Below are 25,087 nucleotides of genomic sequence, written 5' to 3'. Positions count from 1 at the left end.
ATTTCAAAGCATTCCAGAATCTTTATTTATTTTACTTTGTCCGAAAGAGCAATTGGAATTTGGTATGCTAAAATTTAATTGTGTTGCTATGATTTTTTTTTTTAATTATATTTTGTCAATTTTAAGCTCATATGGTTTTAGTTATCGCTGCCTATATTATTTGTAAAAGTCAGTTTGTTTTTCTTCTCTCTTTTTATTATTGAATTATGAGTTAACAAGAGTACTATGGACTGTGTTTTTGCTACTGTACTCACCTGCTGCAACTTACATGAGGCTCTATTAACTCGTGTTGTTGATATGTAAACATTTAATATACTTTCTTATGACAATGATGTTGATACAGTAGAGTATCATTGATGATATGACAATGCATAAGTGGGTTGGGTGAGATTGATGGTCTCTCAGACCAAGTTTTGGTATAATGTATGGTGGAAACAGTGCTTCGACGCCTCTTTGCATATATCCTTCACTTCCTGTCTTCCTATTTCTTACCACTATTTTCATCAGTTATACAGAACTTAGATTTGGGATATAATGCTATCACAACATGGTCAGATGTTAAGGTTGACAATTGAAGCTGGAGCATTCTTTCTTGATATACATACAATTTATGTATTTTCCCCTTTATGGTATAGTTTTTGGAAAAGACATCTTACTCTGGAATTACTTTCCATGCTAAAATTGCAGGTTCTTAATTCTTTTGTTAGCCTGAAAAATCTGAATTTGCAAGGGAACCCTATCGCTGACCATGAAATATCAGTGAAGAAGGTACAAGTCATCATCTTATTTTCACTATTTCATCTCTGTTTCAACGTATTGTGCCTTGTTAACTTGATTCTTACAAAAAAAACTCTGTTGTAAAAAGGATGACTGAAAATTACAAGTGGAAAGCATAGCCAATAGGGGTGAACAATATTAAAGTAAAAAGCTACACTTACAGTGAACTGACCAATGTGAACAACATTTATTTATTATTCATATTTTTTATCACATGCCATAATATGTTTTTTTTTTTATGTTATTAGGAAAATGCATTGAAATCATGTGGCACTAACTATATTAAAAGTCCTAAGTACTCTTTTATGTTATCTAATTCAATTGAAATATTGTAATACTCTTTATTTTATTTTTGTAGGTATACTACAACTTTGGTTTTGATTGATCTTTGGTGTTTGAAGAACGCAAAGCAACTTTATTGGATTAGTTAGGTATTATTCTACAATTTTAAAATTTTTTTATTTTATATTTTATTAATATTAGAAGAGTTTGAATATCTTAGATATTCATCCGTAGTGAAGTAGGTTCTGCGATTATTTATATACTGCGGTCGGATGGGTGATCATTTTTTAATTGTTTTTTGTTGTTTATAGTAAGTGGTTTTTTGTTGTTTATAGTAAGTTTAAAAATTTTGGGAACGTTAATTCATAGTTGTTATGCTGCCAAAATTTCAATAGGATAACAACTATAATTTCTTTGATGGCTCATAGATGAAATTGATTAAAACGTGAATGTTTTTTTTTTTAGAAACTTCAGAATGGATAGAGATTGGATGAGTGCAGATAGGTTGTCAATGAAATATAGGGAAGGTGTTGATCTGTTTTTGGAGTTTGCTGAGAAGAAGGCTTCTAATCCTAATTTTGTTCATTGTCCGTGCATGAAATGTGGCAACATGGAGCGTATGAAAATTTTTAAGATTAAAGAACATTTGTTTAGGAACGGTATAGACAAAAGCTATAAAATTTGGTATCACCATGGGGAAAAAATTAGAACTTCAGATGAGGGACCTTCCAAGTCTAGGAAGGAGAAGTGCGTTAATTTGGATTACGGAGATGATCACATTGCAAAAATGATTGATGATGCACAATTTGAATCCAATACAGCTGATCCAGTGAAATTTAAATCCCTTTTAGAAGATGCTGAAAAACCTATTTACCCTAATTGTAATAGGTTTACTAAGTTATCGTCACTTATTAGATTGTACAATCTGAAAGCCAAATATGGGTGGAGCGATAAGAGTTTTACGGAGTTACTAGCCTTTTTAGGAGATTTGTTACCTGAAGGTAATGAAATGCCTTTGTCTTTCTATGAGGCAAAGAAGACATTGTGTTCATTAGGCATGCAATATGAAAAGATACATGCATGTCCTAACGATTGCATCCTCTATCGAAATAGATTTGAAAATGAAACGTTGTGTCCGACGTGCGGTGAGTCTAGGTGGCAAAAGAAGAAGAATTCTGATGAGGTAAAGGTTGGTATACCTGCAAAGGTATTATGGTACTTACCACCCATACCTCGTTTGGTTCGGTTCTTTCAAAATGTCGATATTTCTAAAAACTTAACCTGGCATGCCAACGATAGGGTGAAAGATGGTATGATGAGACATCCAGCCGATTCACCTGCTTGGAAAGCAATTGATGCTAGATGGCCTGACTTTGGCAATGAACCTAGGAATATTCGTCTTGGTCTTTCTGCAGACGGTATTAATCCACATACTAATCTTAGCAGTAAGTACAGTTGCTGGCCAGTTTTGCTTGTAATGTATAATTTGCCGCCCTGGTTGGTAATGAAGAGGAAGTTCACTATGCTGACACTGTTGATATCAGGCCCTTCATATCCTGGTAACAATATTGATGTTTACTTAGCTCCTCTTGTTGAAGATCTAAGTCAACTGTGGTGTGATGGTGTTAGTGCTTATGATGCCCATAGGAATGAAAATTTCAATCTTAGAGCAATATTAATGTGGACAATTAATGATTTTCCTGCCTTTGGCAATCTTTCTGGTTATAGTGTGAAAGGGTATAAGGCATGTCCTATATGCGAGGATAAAACTTGTTCTCAATATTTAAAACACTCGAGAAAGATTAGCTATATGGGACATCGAAGATTTTTGCCTTCTAACCATGTATTTCGAACTTGGAAAAAAGCATTCGACGGGAAGCAAGAATTTGAAGTGGCTCCGCCACCTTTACTTGGAGAACAATTAGTAGTAAAGTTGAGTAATGTCATATTATTATTGAGAAGAATATTAAATTCAAGCTTGGAAAGCGAAAAGTGACCCCTAAGAAAAGAAAGGGAAAACGTGACAATTGCGAGCAAGTCACAGCTCAACCTGATGGACCATGGAAAAAGAAATCAATATTTTTTGAGCTCGAGTACTGGAAGCATTTGGTTTTACGTCATAATTTAGATGTAATGCATATTGAGAGGAATGTGTCAAATAGCCTAATCAATACCTTGTTTAATGTGTCAGATTTCCTTCTTTTGTATTGCATTACTAAACTTTGATGGCATATTATGGTTTTTATGAAGCTTTAATTCTTTTGAAGAGTGTTAAATGTATAAATTTTCTTATAAAAATATTATTATTGTTATTACGTTTTTTCATCATTGTTGGAAATCTAAATAATAAAAATACAAGAGGAGAATTGAATTAATATTTCTATTTTATACTTTACTTCATATTGTCTGACGGTTTATAACCGTCATTTTAAGTAGTGTATTTTGTTAGTTATAGTTTGAATAAAGTCTTTTCCAACATTTCTTAACTGTCATTTAAAGTAACTTTTTGCCACAGTTATAAACCGTCATTTAAAGAGATATTTTCCATCACGGAAGTCTTTCCCCACAGTTATAAACCGTCATTTAAAGTGACTTTTTCCAACATTTCTTAACCGTCATTTAAAGTAACTTTTTGCCACAGTTATAAACTGTCATTTAAAATTCCACATTTTTATGACACCCACATAGCCAACAGTTTTAGGAACCGTTGGGAAATCATATAAAAGACAGTTATAAACCGTTGGGAATAGCCCTTTTTGTAGTAGTGTCTTCATCTTGGCCTGGGTTACTATGGATGGAGGAGAAACCCACCGAGCTCTTAAGGCACCTTGGTTTCTTTGAGGAACAACCTCAGTATATTCCTCAATAATATAGCCTTCACCCTCTACCAAGACTTCACCGACCTCGAACACAAGTTCCCCTTCCTCATTGTAACCCCCGAAGGGCAATCTTCGAGCAACTCCCTCCTCCTCGGCTTTAAACGATGAATTAGGACGGACCTCACCCAGATCCTCCACCTCTTAGACTTCAATGTCCCCTTCATTATTTCCCTCCTCAGCAGAAGTTCGGGCCTGTTCAGCGCTCGGCATCGTGGCAAGCTGAGCACGTGAGGATCGGTTAATGTAGTTCTGCACACTGTCTATTTAGTGCAGACCATCATTCTATCCCTGGACGACGTTTGATTGGTGTGCCTAGCAACGGTCACGGCAAAGGTGTTGGAATTATTTTACTAAGATCTTAGATCTACTCACAAGTATGTTGAATTAACAACCTAAATATGAACTTCTAAAACGATGGAAAATTAAACACATAAAAGTAAGAGAAATCTGACATTGGGTGCAGCGGAATATATGTCTCCTCCCACTCAGATCTCTAACCCTTGATTTCTTTCTGTCGCAGAGTATAATCAAGATCATGAGCCTGATAGTCCTTCTTTGTTGTCTCTGAATTCTACACAGCCTTCCTCACTATGATTGAGGTATTACTTGATGTGTGTGGGCACTACTCTATCACTCATAGAATTCGAAAACAGAGAAGCTAGAGAGAGAGAGAGAGGGTGGCGGCTTAGAGAGAGTTTTTGTGTGTGAAAATTCTGTCAGAATATTGTGTGTACAAAAACTGAAGCCTTTACCTTCTATTTATAGAAGACCACCTAGGGTTATGGTTGAATTAATTGACATTTAAAAATTGAAAAATCAATGGGAAAAGGGAAGCAAAGTGGTCGGCCTAGGCATTGTGGAAACAAGGCTTGCCACTTTCCAACTTTCCTTTTCCTACATTGCTAGTTTCCTATTTTGTCAAAAACTGCCAATTCCTTTGTTTAACCACATAAATGTCAAATCTAATTATTTAATAATTAAAATTAATTATCAAATAATATATTGTCATTTATTTATTAATAATAAAACTAATTACATTTTCCCAATTAATAAATATACCCTTCAAATTCTATATTTACTATTTTTCCCTTAATAAGTGATAAATTTTCAAATAGACATAGTCATAACTTGAGAATTATAATTGATTAATTAAAATCAATTAAATGAGTCTTACAAGTAATATTGTCTCAACTAGTGGGGGGACCATGGGTCTATATATCCGAGCTTCCAATAAGCAGATCAAGAATTTACTAATTAAATTCACTGACTTATTAATTCTTCGTTGAATCCACGCATAGAACTTAGAATTGCACTCTCAGTATATAGAATGCTCTATATGTTCCACCATATAGACACATCATTAGTTATCCATTGTTATAATCCTAATGTGATCAATGATCCTCTATATGGATGATTTACATTGTAAAGGGACTTAATTACCGTAACACCCTACAATGTATTTTATCCTTAAAACACTTAACCCTGTATAAATGATATTTCAGCTAAGTGAAATGAGTACTCCATCATTTATCTCGTTTGGTTAAGTTCGAAGGAAATCATCCTTTGCTTGCTATTCGCCAGATAGAAGCTATAGATTCCATATTTATTTTAGCGCTCCCACTCAATTGCACTACCGTGTTCCCAAAATGTACGTATCACCCTGACCCAAAAGTAGGCTTAACTAACAAATCAAAGAACAGGAGTAACACTCTTGAGTTTGAGCCTAACCATATCAGGATTTCGATCATGTGATCTAGGATCAACTTAGTGATATTGAATTGAATAGATATTACGGTAAGTTTTATAAATCTATTTCAAAGTTCGATATCGGTCCATTCCAATGCATACTCCATGCATCCAACCTGAGCTTTACTTTAACCAATGTTCTGGAAAGAACATAGCATTTCTCCAAATGCAAGTAAACTCTGTTGTAGATTGTCATATCAGTAAAACCCAGTGTTCTGATAAATCTAGGAATCCTTTATTCACATAGTCATGTTTATTTTCCACTGTGTTGACAACACAATAAACATGATCAAGTATGTGAAAGGGGTTTGGATGAATTTATAAATCAAATAGACAAACAATTGATTAAGTGAACCAAAACATACACAAATGAATGAAAAATACTTCTGTTACTTTATTGATATTGAATAATCTGGATTACATTGAAATAGAGTTTTATTTAGGGCATAAAACCCAACAAAAGTTGGCTATAGGTATACTAGCAGCAGCAAGACTTGGTCGGCCCATGGGTATAGTGTCAACTATATCTGGCCGCACGATGTATGTCTAGCTAGATGGCAAGTATCGTCTCCACCCCTTCCTGAGCTCCCAAATGAAACGTCCGTAGCCCTCTCCTACGATCTCGTCGGGATATAAGTGGTGTTGCGCCTCAGGTTCTGAAGAAGGTGTGTGCTTGCTGCTTATCCCCAGTCCTCAAAACTCGAGTTAGAAAGACCGTCACTTAAGGAGGACGGATTGGCACAAAGATGAGGTTGATCCTCGTACAGAAGTTGGAGAAGGTCCTAGTCGATATGATGTTCTCCTCCCTAAAACTCACCAGGGCTCATCTACAAAAGGTAGGACAGAAGGTGAGTATTTGGCCGGGATATGGAACAAAAACAAGTAAAGTATACCGACCAGGTCCGATCGAAGGATTAAAAAGAGGGTTCATCTACAGAAGTTGCATGATATTAGATTTATAACCCAGAATTTCAAGACTTCAGATTAAGGGTTAATTTTAACTAAACCTCGAATGGGCAAGTGAAACCGAATATCGTGATATCAACATTAGAATGCAATTATAGTCAAGTGATATGGTTAAGCACAATCAAAATCTCATATTCCTAAACCTAGATTTTCTACGGTTTTCCTAGAATAAGTTCAAGACTATTGAATTTTCTATAATAGAAACCCAGAAAATCAAAGATTCAAATATTAAAGAGGATAAAGATGAATAACTTATTCACTGTTTGAAGCTTTAGATCTGTTCGGATGACATGGATCAGCACTTTCTGGAAATTCTTCGAAGGATTTGAGAGGAAAAGGTGTTCTTGCTCTGAAATCGTCAAGAAAGAAAATGCTAAAAGTGGTTTATTAGAGATTTGTGCCCTATTTATAAGCAAATTAGTGAGGAAGTGTAATCAAATTGAGATTTAAATGCCACGGTTTCTGTAACGCCCTAATGCTAAGGCACGCTACAGTGCTTTTTCAATTATTGTGCAAACTTTGCTAATCAAAGTAATTTCTCGAAAAACGTGTCAAATTAAAATTTTTGCTTTAAACATTAAACTTTATAAAATAATATAATATTTACAAATCCCGGGATCCCGATTTCAAACTTTTGAATATTTACTGTTTAAACTTTACATTCAAAATATACAAGTTCTGGGTCGCACGGCTTTTCAAAATACAACACCCGGATGTCCCGAGACCGAACACTCCGGGTCGCGCCGCTTGACATGTACAATCTCACCCGAGCTCGAGTTCACTCTGTTCGGCCTTTCGCCTTTCCTTTTACCTACACATAGAAGCGAGAACCGTGAGTCGACGGTACCCGCAAGAAATGCATATAACATACCATATAATTTCGACCGTAAATAGGCGCCCATTACACCTATTTACGAGCTTAACAGATGAGCATGAACGTTCAATACTGTGGTACGACCACTATACCACATACACAACGTACCTAGCTGTACGAGTGTTGGTAGGGTTTACCTCGATCAGTGAGTAACACTGAGTAATGTACCACACACCTTAGCATTTTCCTATGCTTGTGTTGGTATCACCGTATCGTACTCAATCAACAACAATCTTGTACCGTACAATACACTCTATAACTTAATTATACAAGTGTTGGTAGTGTTTAACATAACTCAAGCATGCATATATAAACACATATACACACATTCAGATAATCACATCATACATTATACACGGTTCTTACTGTTTTCCGAATTCAAGTGTCGGCCGACCTGAACGGAATTCACGTGCTAGATGGATGCCCTAATCACAATAACGGTAACACAGATGAGTGACTCGCCAAATCACTTTTCGGGACTTAAAACTCGAAACTAAAAGTTTCCCTATCAATAAACCTCATGGCAATACCCTATATAACCCAAAATTGGCTAAAACTAGGGTTGGAAAAACCCCCAACGTGCAGATCAACCCGTATCCCGGTTTTCGGGTCACCAACCGGTCGACCGGTTGGTATAGACCACCCGAACCGGAATTCCGGTTCATCCGCAAAACCCAAAAATTTATCCCCCTTGATTCAAATCAAGCCCAATCTTTACCAAACTCTCCAAGAAACCTATACAATGCATACACAATGATTTCAATGAGCAAGAATTCACGAACAAACCATCACAACCCAAGTTGCCATTAATGAACAAAGCTTGAACTTTAAACCTAAATTTGCATAAAAACTATCTACATGCCATTAAAACCGGTAGCTAGGACTTAGAATCAACTCATCTAAACCCTAAAATTCGAACCTTAAACTTACCTAAACCTAACAGCCACCATATCACAAATTCATTAATTCAAACTATCATAAACTTGAAAATTCACATACACAATGATTCTAGGGTTTACCTTGCTTTGATTCCTCTTGAATCCTTAGCTGAAAACACAACTTAAGCTCCCAAAATTCCTTGCCCCTCGCCGCCCTCGAAGAGAGAAAGAGAGAAGAGAGAGCTTCTCTTGATTTTCTTTGATTTTTTCCTTATTTTCCAAATGAAAAATGAGTTAATTACTTAACTCTTCCAAATTAGATGCTAGGTGTCAACTATATGGGCAGCCACCACACTAACCTTAACCAAAAGACTAAAATGCCCCTAGACTTAAAACTAGGGTATTTCTAAAGCTAGGGGTAAAATGGTCAAAATCCATAACCCCGCTCAATCCCGGTAATTTATTTTCTCTAAAATATTCCCCACTAAAAAAAATAGGGTTCTAAAATTACCCATGTGATTAATCTAGCCATCCATCGCATTTTCCGTTGTCCCCGAATAAAAATTACAAAAATAACATATTACACATATAAGCTAGATAATACCCCTAGAGTTTAATAAAATCTCCGAAATTGAGAAATTATAACTCTAATATTTATTTCTAAATATTGGGGTCCACATTAAAATTTAATTCACAAATAATAATAAAATAATAAAAATTAGTGCTAATTGCCTTTACTAATTCATAAACTAGAGCGGTCATTACAATTATCCCCCCGTTAATAGGATTTCGTCCCCGAAATCTAACTCCGAATAGCTACGGATGTTGAGTCCTCATATCTCGACTCCAACTCCCGTGGCTTCTTCCACCTTACTATTCCTCCGAGCACCTTAACCGGTGCAATAGTCTTGTTCCTAGAAGAACTTTTTCTTTCTCTATCCAAAATCTGAACGAGGTTGCTCTTCATAGGATAAGTCTTTGAAGTTCAAGGGCTTCATAACTCGAAGACATGAGTCGGTCTCGACACGTATTTCCTTAACATAGAAATGTGAAATACGTCATGAATACCGACAATGCTTCTGGTGGTAAGGCTAGCCGATACGCTACCCGCCCGACCTTCTCAAGTATTCCGAAATGGCCCAATGAACCTAGGGCTTAACTTACCCTTCTTCCCGAAGCGTCTAATACCCTTCATTGGTGAAACCCGCGAGGAAAACATGTTCCCACTGAAATGTAACATCTCTGCGCTTCGGATCGCATAACTTTTCCGCGCTTTGAGAAGCAAGCATCAGGAGCCTTGATCTTATCAATAGCTTCATTGGTCCTCTGCACTAACTCAGACCTGTGTACTTCCTTTCTCCGTCTCGTCCCAATGAATAGGAGAACGACATTTTCTACCATATAACATCTCATAGGGAGCCATCCCTATTGTACTTTGGTAAGTTTGTTGTTGTAGGAGAATTCAATTAGAGGCAAGTACTTAACCCATGAACCCTCAAAGTCCATGACACGGGGCTCGCAATAGGTCTTAAAATCTGGATAGTTCTTTCCGACCATCGGTCCGAGGGTGAAAAGGTCGTACTAAACTTTAACTTGGTACCCATAGCCTTTCCGAGACTCACCCAAAACTTCGATGTGAACTTTGGATCCCCGTCCGATACAATAGATTTAGGGGCTCCATGGAGACGAACTATCTCCTTCACATACAATTCGGCATATTGATCCACCGAATATGTAACTTTCACCGGTAAGAAGTGAGACTTTGTGAATACTGTCCACGATGACCCAAACGAATCATACATCCCCGTGGTTCTAGGCAAACCAGCTTACGAAGTCCATTGTGATGTCCTCCCACTTCCATTCGAAGGACTAAAGGCCGTAATAACCCTGCTTAGGCCTGCTCGATGTTCAGCCTAATCCGCCGGCAAGTTAAACATTTGGACACGTAGTCCACCACATCTCTTTTCATCCCATACCACCGAAGTAGGGTTTCAAATCCCGATACATCTTGGTGGTTCCGGTCTTGCAGTAACGAATAAGGTGTGGTGTGAGCTTCATCAAGTATCTCTTTCTTAAGCTCATCCACACTAGGAACACAAACTCGAACTTTATAAAGTAACATTCCACTGTTCGAGACTCGTAAAACCTTTAGGCGAACCAGCTATCACTTCATCTCGAACTTTAACTAGTTCGGGATCTTCCGATTGTGCCTTTCGATTCTCTCCAACAGATCGATTGGAGTGTTAAATTATGTAGTTTCCCGACCACGAATTCAATTCCGCACTAACCATTTCCGAGGCTAGCCGAGGAGCTATCATAACCGTAGTACACACTTGACCGGACCTTTTACTCGGAGCGTCGGCCACAACATTGGCTTTCCGGGGTGATACGGTATTTCACAATCGTAGTCCTTAACCAACTCCAACCACCTTCTCTCGCCTCATATTCGGATCTTTTTGGGTGAAAAAGTATTTAAGACTTTTATGATCCGTATAAATCTCGGACTTTTCACCGTAAAGATAATGTCGCCAAATCTTTAAAGCAAAAACCACGGCGGCCGAGCTCTAAATCATGAGTTGGGTAACGCTGCTCATAATCCTTCGATTGACGAGAGGCATAAGCTATGACTCGGCTGCCTTGCATCGAACGCATCCCGGACACTCGTCCGGATGCATCACAATACACAACAAATTTCTCTTGATCCGATGGCAAAGCTAACACGGAGAGTTATCAAACGCTGCTTCAACTCCTGAAAGCTTGATTCAAACTTATCTGACCACACAAATCTCTGATTTTTCTTGGTCAATTCAGTTAGGGGCATAGAAAGTTTAGAAAATCCTTCGACGAAACGTCGATAATACCCTGCTAACCCGAGAAAACTTCGACCCCCGTCACGTACTTGGGCCTCGGCCAATTCTTCACCGATTCTATCTTGTTTGGATCAACCATAATTCCATTTTTCCCAACTATGTGACCCAAAAGGACACCTCGGACAACCGTAATTCGCACTTTTGAACTTGGCATACAAACTCTTGTGATCTCTAAGTCGCCGTAACACCATTCGGAGATGATGCTCGTGCTCCTGCCGAGAGTACACAAGAATGTCATCGATAAACACTATAACGCGGTTATCGAGGAAATCCTTGAATACCCTATTCATGAGATCCATAAAGGCCGCAGGAGCATTAGTCAATCCGAATGACATTACCGAAACTCATAGTGCCCATATCGGAGTTCTAAAAGCAGTCTTCGGTATGTCCTCCTCCCGAATTCGAGTTGATGATAACCGGACCGTAAATCAATCTTCGAAAACACCGTCTTTCCTTGAAGGCCGATCGAACGGATCATCGATCCTAGGCAACGGTACTTGTTCTTAATCGTCGGCCTTGTTTAGTTCCCGATAATCAATACACATTACGAGGGAACCATCTTTCTTCTTTACAAAAAGAACCGAGCTCCCGGGGGCGACACCGGGTCGAATAAACCCAATATCAAGCATCCCCGAAGTTGTAACTTAAGCTCCTTGAGTTCCTACTGAGCCATTCTATATGGAGCTTTAGAAACGGAGTTCGACTCTGTGTGCCGTATCAATTACGAAATCAATCTCTCAAAGCGGCAATCCCGCAATTCCTCGGGAAACACATCAAGAAAATCTTTCACCACACCGACTATCTCGGGCCCAAATGTTTCGTGTCCTGGAGTCAAATACTACCGCTAGAAATCCTATACAACCATTGCATAGTAAATCCCTAGCTCTCAACACGTAAATAACCGGGATCCGAGACCCCCGAATCGATCCAACATAAACAAATGGATCTTCACCTTATGAAAAATCACCATTTTACGTCTACAATCTATCGGCCGAATACTTGGATAGAAAATCCATTCCCGTATAATATCAAACTCGATTAATTTCAATTCTATAAGGTCGGTACTCAATTCCCTATCTTCGATCCTAATCGGCATAGACCTAATGCGCCTATTGTGAGATAACCAATTCCCCGCTAGGCATTAGGGTTCCAAACCCTCTTTCTAAAATGTCACAAGGTCTACCCAAAAGATCAATCACCCTTGTGGCCACATATGAACGTGTAGCTCCCGAGTCAAATAATACCGTAAATAACAAGTTGTTGACGGGAAGCCGGACCCTGTCACAATGAGGCCGGCCGCAAGATCGGCTTGGGTGATGGCAAACACACGAGCGAGAACCGGTTTCACCTGACTCTTGGCTCCTCTTTCTTTGCACTCGGGGGCAATCTTTCTTGAAATGCCCCACCATGCCACATAGAAAGCATGTCTTCCGGTTACACTCTCCGGATGATGTTTCTTGCACCTTGGACACTCGGGGATAAGAATAACCCCGTCGTCCTCCTCTACCTTGGTTCCCACGGAACCGCTTGCTTTGCCCCGAGCCACCGTGTCGGGAACAACCTTTCTTTTTCTGCTCAATGGTGGAGTCACCACCATCCCTACCATAAACGGGGAGTAGGAACAAGTGGGGGTTCCACCAACACTGAGTCACCCGGGGCTCCCGAAGAAATTTTACCGCACCTTCGGCTCTCAAAGCCTTCTCAACCATATCTCGCATACGTGGTTGCTTCGGTAGTGGTAATAACCGATCATGCCGGATCTTTGCACTCAAACCCGCTAAATATTTTTCTTTCTTACTAAAGTCCGTGGGCACAATTCCCGCTGCCAATTTAGCCAACCGATCAAATTTCGTTGTATACTCAAAGGATCGACATACCTCGGTCTCGGCTAGATCGATGAACTCTTTCCGCTTTGCACCTTTGCGGACCGCTTCATTGTAATACTTGGAGTTAAATAACTCCCCGAATTCTTCCCAAGTCATCGGCGTGACGTCCCGTGTGAGGGTTATCAATTCCCACCACACAAGGGCATCTTCTGGCCCGAAACCGGAAAGTGGCGCAGTCACCCGATCATTTCCAACCACTCCCATAAAGTTGAGAATACGCTCAATCATCGAAAGCCATTGCTCGGCCTTCATCACATCGGGGCCTCCAAACACCGGAGGTGCCGTTTTCGAAATCTTTCGTACAACGGTTCCATACGGTTGCCAACAACGGGTTGTTCTCACGCCGGCACCGCCGGAACTCGCAACGCCCGAACTTCTTGAGGAGGCACGGTAGGAGGACCACTGTTGCCTCGGCCTACGAATCTCTTCATCTTGCTAACGAATTCTCTTGCATTTCGGCAAATCTTTGCTCCCAATCGGGGAGGAGCTTGAGGTGGATTTACAGGGCGACCACCCTGAGCTCTGCCACGGCCACGGCCGCGACCACGGGGATTTGAGGATTCCCCTGACCGCCTCCGGTCTCAACCATGCCACCACTGGCTTCTTGTATTTCGCGGGGCGTCCATTTAATAGACTTAGCCTCGCGAATCCATAAGGTAGGCAAAGTTAGACGGCGATCAAAATTAACACCGCTCTTAATAGCAAAAGGCAACGCACTTTTCTTTTCTTTTAAAGAAATATATTTAATTTAAATCTAATATGCTTCCTAACATGCTTTTACATCACACTTATTTAAAATACTAAACAAGTACGGGCTTATCGAGCACCGTGAACCGAGCTTTCTCGATGAAGATTGTACATGTCATAGCAAGCTTCGGTAGACAAACTGGCGGCTCGATACCAAAATTGTAACGCCTAATGCTAAGGCACGCTACGGTGCTTTTTCAATTATTGTGCAAACTTTGCTAATCAAAGTAATTTCTCGAAAAACGTGTCAAATTAAAATTTTTGCTTTAAACATTAAACTTTATAAAATAATATAATATTTACAAATCCCGGGATCCCGATTTCAAACTTTTGAATATTTGTTTAAACTTTACATTCAAAATATACAAGTTAAGGTCGCACAGCCGACTTTCAAAATACAACACCGGATGTCCCGAGACCGAACACTCCGAGGTCGCGCCGCTGACATGTACAATCTCACCCGAGCTCGGGTTCACTCTGTTCGGCTTTCGCCTTTCCTTTACCTACACATAGAAGCGAGAACCGTGAGTCGACGGACTCGCAAGAAATGCATATAACATACCATATAATTCCAGCACACGTAAATAGCGCCCATACACCTATTTACGAGCTTAACGATGAGCATGAACGTTCAATACCGGGTACGACCACTATACCACATACACAACGTACCTGGTACGAGTGTTGGTAGGGTTTACCTCGATCGAGTGAGTAACACCGAGTAATGTACCACACACCTTAGCATTTTCCTATGCTTCGTGTTGGTATCACCGTATCGTACTCAAATCAACAACAATCATCGTACCAATACACTCTATAACTTAATGATACAAGTGTTGGTAGTGTTTAACATAACTCAAGCATGCATATATAAACACATATACACACATTCGTATAATCACATCATACATTATACACGCTCTTTGTTTTCCGAATTCAAGTGTCTTGGCCGACAGAACGGAATTCACGTGCTAGATGGATGCCCTAATCACAATAACTAACACGGATGAGTGACTCGCCAAATCACTTTTCGGGACTTAAAACTCGAAACTAAAAGTTTCCCTATCAATAAACCTCATGGCAATACCCTATATAACCCAAAATTGCTAAAACTAGGTTGGAAAAACCCCCAACAGTGAGCCAGGACCAGCAGTATCCCGTTCGGGTCACCAACCGGCCCAGGTTGGTATAGACCACCCGAACCGAATTCCGATTCATCTGAAAAAATTTATCCCCCTTGATTCAAATCAAGCCCAATCTTTACCAAACTCTCCAAAGAACTCATACAATGCATACACAATGATTTCCGAGCAAGAATTCACGAACAAACCATCACAACCCAAGTTGCCATTAATGAACAAAGCTTGAACTTTAAACCTAAATTTGCATAAAAACTATCTACAGCCATTAAAACCAGTAGCTAGGACTTAGAATCAACTCATCTAAACCCTAAAATTCGAACCTTAAACTTACCTAAACCTAACAGCCACCATATCACAAATTCATTAATTCAAACTATCATAAACTTGAAAATTCACATACACAATGATTCTAGGGTTTACCTTGCTTTGATTCCTCTTGAATCCTTAGCTGAAAACACAACTTAAGCTCCCAAAATTCCTTGCCCCTTCGCCCTCGAAGAGAAAGAGAGAAGAGAGAGCTTCTCTTGATTTTCTTTGATTTTTTCCTTATTTTCCAAATGAAAAATGAGTTAATTACTTAACTCTTCCAAATTAGATGCTAGGTGTCAACTATATGGGCAGCCACCACACTAACCTTAACCAAAAGACTAAAATGCCCCTAGACTTAAAACTAGGGTATTTCTAAAGCTAGGGGTAAAATGGTCAAAATCCATAACCCCGCTCAATCCCGGTAATTTATTTTCTCTAAAATATTCCCCACTATAAAATAGGGTTCTAAAATTACCCATGTGATTAATCTAGCCATCCATCGCATTTTCCGTTGTCGCCGAATAAAAATTACAAAAATAACATATTACACATATAAGCTAGATAATACCCCTAGAGTTTAATAAAATCTCCGAAATTGAGAAATTATAACTCTAATATTTATTTCTAAATATTGGGGTCCACATTAAAATTTAATTCACAAATAATAATAAAATAATAAAAATTAGTGCTAATTGCCTTTACTAATTCATAAACTAGAGCGGTCATTACAGTTTCCCCCCAAAAATAAACGTTGGGCAATCAAGTACCTGAAGAGCAACCGTTAAAAGCGTGCAAATTTTTGGAAGATTTTGAGGTATGAATCAAGCAGCAATAATGAGTCGAATATCGAATAGACTCTTAGTTAGAATCACATTGGATCACCAACAGACGCGTCGAACACGCGCCACCTGTTCAAATATGGATTCAAATCGAGTGATGTCTACGCGCGACTAGTGACAAATGTTCCGAACAGACCGCAAGCAAAATATTTGTACGCACAAAGTCTGCTTGACCAAGCAGAGTAAAGGGCAGATAATCCGAGCAAAGAGTGAAGTTAGTTCTCCGAGCCGTGTATCAAGACTTGACTAATTCAAAGTTGGTATCGGGAAGCCCAAGCACAAAGGCAATCCCTACAATCATGGGATTGTATCAAAGGGATACGACAGGCTGTCCTAATCCCTCATTTCATGTATTCTAAATATGTAATGAATGTTCTTACCAATTATAGATATTGTAAGCAAAAGATAAACTTTTCTTGATACATTTAGCCCGATAAATAGTGATCTAGCTTCACTGGAAAATTGATAGAAAGAATTGAATTAGAGAGAGATCTAAGAGAAAATACTTAGAGATTTCATTGTGAGAGGATTGAGAGAGGAAACACTGTGTTCTTTGTTCTCAAGTCAATATAATCTAAGGAGAGTAGGCTATTACCGAACTAAAGGGGCCGAACCTCTTCAAAATCTTGTGTTCTTTATTGTTTACTGATTTTTGCCCTGTTTTGTTATATTTTTTATAGCTTATTAATTGACTCACTGTCGTTGGCTAAAAGCGAGGTCAACAACTGTGACACGGTAATATTAATATTTTCACTATTCATATTAATACAGTCTTTTTAAAACAATATGAAACTTGGTATAACCCCATTTTGACACTTGTTTTATATTCAGTCCTTTTTTAAATCTATTTTTTTAATTAAAAAAGTTAGTAAAAAATTTGATGTGATGTTGGTTGTCACATTTGTGACAGTTCTTTTTTTTTTCTTTAATAACAATCATTTTTTAAAAAAAGAGTGATAAATAAGACTCCATAAATGCTGATTTGAAAAGTGGTTTTCACATATGACAATTTTTTTTATAAGAATTAAATTTTTTTAAAAAAGTGATAAATAAGACCCTTTTAACATCATTATTATTCCATTCTTCTTTTTTATTTTTATTTTGTATCTTTTATTTTTTTTCCAGCTTCTTCTTCTTCCTTTTTTTCTCTCTCGCTTTTGTTAGTAAATTAAAAATGGGTAAGAAATATTTCAAAGAAAACTCCCATAGCCCTACATCTTCTATAGTTTTGAACCCAAAAGAAAATCAATTGTTCATTCTCTGGAAAAGAGAAAATGAAGACGTTTGAAACCGATCATTGAAGATGCAGACTCTGATTTTGAACTTGATGATGAAGAATTTGAGATACCTAAAATGCTTAAGGTATTTATGTTGTTTTTCAGTTATTTTAGCATTTTTTTTTCCTTTTTCTTGTAAATGTTCTGGTTTTTTTTCTCTTATCAATATCTTCTGTTCATTTTAATTTATTTGTTGTTATTATGTATTTGATATTTTTTGTTTCTTATTGAATGCATATTTATTTAGTGTTTTTTAATAGTTGTTTTGTTGTTATATGACTTGTTCTTTTAAGGCAAATTTTTTTCTTTTTTTTTTCTTATAAAAAAAATAGTTGAATACATGTTACCCCAAACTCATTACTTACGGATCTTCTCATCTCCATCATTTTCGAAATGTTCTTCTTTTTCTTAAGCTTTTTTTCATTTTTTTTTTCCATTTGTTTGAAAGATTGATCCACGTTTTTTCAATTGTGGTTTCCATTAGTTTTTGCTCTTCTCATCTCTATCATCTTCAAAATTTTCTTCAGCTTTTTAAGCTTCTTTCTTCAGTTTTTATTTATTTATTTTTTTTGTTTGTGCATGTTCAGTCTTAGATATCAATTTAGAATTTCGTTCATCACTCCCTGATTTTGTTAAATATATGGTTTGTTGTTCTGTATGTGCTATTCAGTGTTTAGTATTGTATACTTGATTTTTATGTTATTTAACGGTTGTTTTTAGTTATTCTGAATTGTTTTTTTTTTTTTAATGTATTTATGGTAAGGAGATTGTTTTTTTAAGGTAAAGGTTCTCTCTCGTGATGTTGTGGTAGTCCCCACTGAGAAAAGAGTTATTGAGGTACAATTTTTTATTTTTTGTAATTTTATTTGATTATTTTATTTTGTAGTTTTAACTGTTGTTTTAGTAATTTTTTATGTTATTGTTTTAGGATTGAAATTTTTTATGTATACGCTCTTACTGGAAAAATAGTTGTTCTGGTAGTTCAGTCCATAGGTGTTGAAGATGGAAGCTTTGCATGTATTTTGGTCCTTTTTGGGTATACACAATATAAAGGAAATAAAAAAAAAGTCTAGGATAGTATATTTGTAAAAAATACCATGCGGTAGTATTTTTATAAAATTTATCCAAAATTTCTGTATTTTTATAAATCTCCCTATACCAGATTAATTAGGCCCAATTAATCTAAGGCCGTTGGTGTTGCCAATCCCAATTTCGAAGTCATTTTACAAACTAATATCTATGTAATGGACCTTATTGAAGTTGGAGGTGAGGTCTGTCGAGATCCCTTTGTCAAGCAACTCTCCACCTCACGCTGTTGACTTCTTTATAAGGGTCAAAGGACACGTAGTGAAGACAAAGAAGATGACCAAGAAAATAAATGCTATTGACATTGTTTTTTGAATAATAATTCTTAATTAAAGAAGAAAATGTCAATTGGGATTTTGTTTTTGTTGTAATATAATGTGTAGTACAAAATAGAAGCCTCACAAGTGTACGTCTTTCGACTTTGCCAACTCACCTCCATCGATCCATCCTTATTGATTATTTTCCTAGCTTTACTTATTAATAACTAGTTGATAGAATCACGCTTAGTGCCGCATCTATAATAATTTTGAAAATTTTATTTATACTTAAAATATATTTTTGATATTAAGATAATAAAAAACTCCTTTTTATTAACACATAAAAATTAATAAAATTACAATTTAATACTAAAAATATTAAAAGTACATAGCAAAAAAAAAAAAATCATTATTTTTCATATATATATTATTACTTAATTAAAGGAGCACCGCAATTAAGTTAAGTTTTGCTCTATTATTATTTCCTCAATGAGGTTTTTTTATATATGAATTTTCATGTGTATTTTTATAGAAGACTTTCAACTAGAATGCAAATCTATTTAAACAATATATAAGAGAAAATTGTTCATATATAAACGGGGCTATTATAGTAGGAATTGGCCGTATTTTACCTATCAATAGGAATAATAATTTATAGCCCTTGATTTAATCCAATGACTCAAATTAACTCTTGAACACTACACCATGATTAATATATTTTTTTATTTATAATTAATATTAAATATTATTAATTGTAGGTTACACTAACAAACTCCAAACTTAATTTTTTTATCTTTTAATTTTGTTTCTATTTAAAATTTAGTTTTAATTATATATATTTTTTATTTCAAATTTACATAAAAAAATATTTTAATTAAATTTATTTTTAAAACAATAATTATACTTATAAAAAACTATAACATATCCAACTTATAATAATTTTATAATAATCACTCTTAAAATAATTAAAATGTCATAAGTTCAATACTTTAGAAATAATATTTTCTTTTCTTTTCTTAACTTATATTTAATTTAAGATTTCAATTAATTTAATAGTTTTAAAATTTGTAATAATTAATTTTATTTTTTAAGATACATAAACTTAGATAAAATCAATATTAAGTACTATTTAGGAAAAAAAAACATATATAGTTAGAAAAAGTGAATGCATATTACATTAAGAAACACATGTATATATTTACATTCTATACACAATAATATATAAATTCCCTACAAATTATACAATAAATTCCCTACAAAAAAAATTATACAATAAATTATTCTACCATGGTAAGTTGCCCTAGCTCATGCTAAGTGACATGAGTTCAATCCTTGCAACCTTCAATTGATGGATTTTTAACACTTAATTTTTTTTTCTATTTTATTTTATTTCATTTTTTTTTTGAAGAGTTTTATCTCCACTTTATCATCTTAATAGGGTTGTTCATCCAATCCATTTCGCACTAAGTGCAGATTTTATATTTTTGGATTCAATGTATAAGAAATCTTATTGATGTCTTATCACACGTCTTATTTTATTGTATACAACAATTACAAAAAAAAAAAATTAAAAAATGTATAAGAATTGTCCCATAATAACAAGTTTAATTAATATACTATTTATGGAGATAACCGGCAAGTAGGGAACATAATAAACGGTTATAGTTTATAGTTGTTGACCGAGATTTTTGGCAACTAATAAAATATTATAAAATTATTGAGCTGTAAGAAAGTGAGAGAAGGATTTTTACGTGGTTTGGGCGTTAATGAGCCTTAGTCCACGAGTCTTTGTTATTTATGGATGTATTTAAAACAGATATTATACTTGGGAGAATTTCACCCTTATAAATACAGAGAATGTTCTTGGTGAGTATTTACTCTACTTGCTCATATGAAGCCCAAGATTCTCGATCCCATTTAATGAGCTTTGAGGGGGTATTTATAGTGTTTTTGGTGGGGTAATCCCTAGGATTGTCCTTACAAGTGTATCTGTAAGTATCCATAAAGTTGGGTATTCCCAATGAATATACCATGGGTAATGCATGGTCAAATCCCTAGGTGCTGTAGGGTTTTTATGTGGAATGTCCTTATTGCCTTTTGATTGACGTGACTCTTCACAGTGTAGCCTTCGCTAGACTTAAATGATCATTACTGTGGCGCTGCTGGTTGGAGGTTGTGCCGTCAGACTTTATTGCGTGTAGCAGTCCCAACACGCTTCCTCCCATGCGGCATTTAATGCGACTTGATTGCTCAGGAGAAACCTGACACCTCGCGGAGATGCCCTAGCGTTGTGTGAGCTTCCGGGAGCATATTGAGTTCCATTTGCCTTCTCCGGGACCTACGTCCGGGATGTTATCTTATGGCCTAAAGACTTAGCAAATATTGTGAATTGCTTGATCCACGTGTCCCCGTCTGGTTGGTCCACGTATATTGGGCAAAATTAGGGGCAACATTTACCCCCCAAGTCTTGTTTATTTGGAAAATGAAATAAGGCTTGCTCAAGTGCCTCCGGTTGACTCCTCGGTTTCCTAGCACGAGCTTTGAGCGCGTGAGGGTGTATTTAATGATGGCATTTAATGCAGCGATTCACTTTTTGCAGAGGTCGATTCGTTTCACGCCCATTGATTGATACGGCGCATTAATGGTGTCAGACGGATACTCAAGCGTTTTCCACCGCCTTTATTGTAAATCAATCTGGTCCGTTGATCTTTGGGTATTTGAATCGTGCGCTTCCCTCGCCGTTCGATTGGTAGGTGATGACGCCTGTTCCTCATGCATTTTTGCCTATAAAAGCCACCATCTTTTCTTCATTACGGTTACTTCCCATTTCTTGCCAACTTTGCTCGAATTTCCTAGAGAGAAAATTCTCAGACCTAGAACGAAGCCTTCAAACACTTTGCGATTTTCCCAGTTCTTCTTTGCTCGTTGCTACCAGTCCTTCTCGTCTTCACTCGACTTGCATCAGGACCCCCAGTTTAACACTTCATCGTAAGTTTTTTGCATCCTCTGCTCTGTTATTGAATGGCATATTATTACTTGTTCTGTTTGTTCTTTTTTGGGTTTGCATTCGAGATTTCTGGGCATGCAAGTGTTTAAGTTCTTCATGTAGTCTGTTTGAATTTACTGCTCTAGTGGTAGGATTGCCATTGTCATGCCTCTGTTGTTGTTGTTGTGTATTTTCTTCGTAGAAGGTCATACGTTCTTCGTTTAATGGCTGCTTAGGGCATCGAACGAAATCTTTTCTTTCTGTTTTCTTTATCGCGTAAAGCCGTCTTCTGTGAGTTTACTGCACCCGACACTTGTCCAGAGAATCCTTCTAGGGTTTCCTGTGCGACACGTGTCTGGAGGAGGCCTCTTTCCAGCGGTTAGGGGACCCCCATTCCCTTTTTCTTAATTTAGGGTTTGGTACGGGGCCTAACTGCTGGAATTTTACTCTTTTTTTTTTTTTTTTTTTTTTTTTTTTTTTTTTTACAGAATAGAAAAATGTCTGCTTCTGGCTCCAAGTCCTCAAAGAAAAGCGGTAAGCGCATGGCTACCCTTGAGGAGGTCTCCCTCGGACCTGTTGCCCAGGAGGGGTATAAGTCCCGGGCGACCGGATGGGAAGCGGCTGAGCTTCACTCGACCTTGACCTGTCCCCACCAACTGGAGAACATTGTGGAGGTTGCTGGAATCAAGCCTTCCACTTCAGGAACCTACCACCGGCCACCTCGCGACGCGGAGACGCCCAACCACAACTACGGCGGCTTCGGAGCCTGGAGCCAAACGCACCTGATGGCCGGTGCCATGCTCCCTCTTCAGGATTAATTTGTTAATTTTCTAGTTTTTGTCGGCCTTGCGCCATACCAACTCATTCCCCAAGCTTACCGCCTGCTTTCAGGCTTATTTATTTTTTATGCCGCCCGAGGATGGGGATCTCCCCGCCCGGCGGAAATTTTGTATTTTTATGAACTTGTTTCCGTCCCCAAGAAGGGGGACAAACTTAAGGACGGTTTTTATGGGTTCCGGGCCCACCCTGCTAACGAAGGGGTGGTCCCGTATAACAGGTAGACTCACGTTAAGGAGTATCGCCATCGCTTTTTCTTTTCCTTCGGATTTAGGGCAATGGACCATCCGGAGCTCCTCACTGAGTGGGTGAGGATCCCTCCATATGAACGGACTGGCCCTACGCAAGCCTTTCTTCGGAGAGCCCAGGCCTTTGCCTCTTACGACCGGGCCGATCTTGACGTCGGGGGTCTAGTCACTACGGAGAACTGCAGGAAGGCCAAACTTATCCTTCCGCATCAACCCGTGGAGGACTCTAACCTCTCCCGGGTCATCTGTCCCAATGTGAGGGCGCCGGTCGCGGAAAAGACCTTCAGGGACGAGATCATCGCCACGACAGAGAAGAAATACCAGGAGTATCTCTACCGGAAGGCCCAGGAGAAGGCATACTCTAAGGCCCAGGTGGCCTCCGGGAGGGCGCTCCGTGTGGGGAGCCCGGTGGAGAGAAGAAGTCAGGCGATTGCCGGGAAGTTTGAGGCTAAATTTTTTGACAAGATTCTTCAAGAAGAGATTGGAGATCATCGTGCCGAGAAGCCCCTTCACATTGGGAATTCATCGGAGAGAAGGGCTCCCAGGCCACAGCCTTCGGTTCCAGAGCCAAAAACTGGGGCTCTTGGTGCCAGCACTTCCGGCGCCGGCGGTAAGTCTCCTTTGGTAATTCATTATGTTCCTTCTGTTGGCGAATATGCCAGTCGTAGGCCCGTAGGGTTCGACGAGCGTCTGTATAGGTTTAGGATGCCCTCGACCCGGTGGGGGGATCGTTTGAAGGAATTTTATTTTCAAACTTAGGAGATTTCCTAGGTCGGTCCCGGGCGGGTTCTGGTCCTCTGGAGCCCGTTCCCTTAGGTCCTTCAGCTTACATTACATCCATCTGGTTCCAGCCTTCGGACAGCGATCTTGGAGATGATGCTGCCAGCATAAAAGTTAGGAACTTTGCTAGGGCCGAATTAGGAAGTCCGGGTAGGACTGGCTTTTTTGCCATATCTTGTGTTGGTGGTTTCCCACGGATGTTCTAACACTTGGTTTCTTTTATTGTAGTAGGTATCTCCATGGACGCCATCTTGGATCAACTTGCTGGAGTTCACACTCCTGAGGCTCCTCCTGCTTTTACTTCTTCCCCAGTGGCCCCTGCTCTAAAGATTTCTTCCAGCGCTCCTCCCGACACTATTGATTTAGTGGATGACGAGGAGGTGCTGCTGGGAGAAGGTCAAGAAGAAGTTGAAGGAAGTGCAGGAGGGCTCCGGGCTCTTCCTGAGGAAGTTGAAAAAAGTGAAGAAGAGCAAGAAATTGCTCTGATTCGCAAGCGTAAGGGCAAAATGATTGCCCAGGAAGAGCCCAAGCAGCCTCGGAGAGCTGACACTTCAGCCCACGATCTTGATGGTGGGGTCTCTCCCATGGAAGAGGATCCTGCTCCTCCCAACATTGTGCTGACTCCGAGTCCTGGAGACGAGGCGAGGCAAGAACTCCGGATAGCCAAGCATAACTATGCCATGGACGAATACTCCCGGGGGTTTACCGAGGTGGAAGCCCTTAGGAGGGTTCTGCGGGTTGAGGTGCAAGAAACCATCAACAACCCGGAGTACCAGGATCCGTGGGACCTAAACTTGGACCCCCTATCGGACTGGTTCCGTCGCTTCCTTGGGCCCTCCTTGGCTCCCTTCGCCGCGGAGATGACTGGCGAGTTTGCTTTTCAACTTACCCGGTGCGCGCCTAAGCGGTTCGCAACTTGTGCCTCTCTGAACTCTATCTTCCAGGTCCAGGACCTTAGCCACTCCCTCACTGTGGTAAGTGTAAGTGCTTTGTAATTTTGCTTTTCCCTTTATTTTTCTTTTTTGGGGATTCTTTCTTACACTTGTATGGTTGTTCAGCTTGCTGCTGAGGTTGGCCGCCTCTCCAAGAACATAATTAACCATGGCTTCGTTCTGTCTGATTTTGGGGACATGAACGACGTCAGGAAGGTCCTTTAGGATCTTACTGCGGAGAGGCAGCTTTACCAGGAGGCTACTGAGCGCCGGGAGGCTGCTGCCAAGGCCAATGAGGAGGAGGCCAAGCAGAGGGAAGCCCAGGCAGAGGCCATGATTCGGGATGAGGCCCAGCGGAGGGACAGGCTAGAGGCCCAACATTAAGATGAGCTGAGGGCGGAAAGTGAGGCCGCTGCAAAGGCCAAGCGGGAGCTCCGTGAGGCCAGGGAGGCCTTGGACGAGATGGTTGCCAAGGTGAGATCCTTAGAG

The 25,087-nt window shown here is 38.8% G+C and overlaps 1 protein-coding gene across 1 annotated transcript in view; it reads left to right on the top strand.

The window, feature by feature from the left end:
* The first annotated feature begins 1,114 nt into the window (after nucleotides 1–1,114).
* LOC115723583 (uncharacterized) overlaps nucleotides 1,115–25,087 on the top strand; it is a 34,420-nt gene continuing 10,447 nt past the window's right edge. Inside the window, exons 1-2 of the mRNA XM_061104760.1 lie at nucleotides 1,115–1,208; nucleotides 1,525–2,996. Of these exons, the coding sequence (XP_060960743.1) occupies nucleotides 1,535–2,996 (1,462 nt within the window). The 5' untranslated portion in view covers nucleotides 1,115–1,208; nucleotides 1,525–1,534. The remainder of the gene's footprint in view (nucleotides 1,209–1,524; nucleotides 2,997–25,087) is intronic.

Source organism: Cannabis sativa, chromosome 9 (assembly GCF_029168945.1).
Source record: "Cannabis sativa cultivar Pink pepper isolate KNU-18-1 chromosome 9, ASM2916894v1, whole genome shotgun sequence".
Lineage (NCBI taxonomy): Eukaryota > Viridiplantae > Streptophyta > Magnoliopsida > Rosales > Cannabaceae > Cannabis > Cannabis sativa.
Note: the sequence above shows the minus strand (reverse complement) of the source record. Positions and strands in the feature narration are given on the sequence as shown.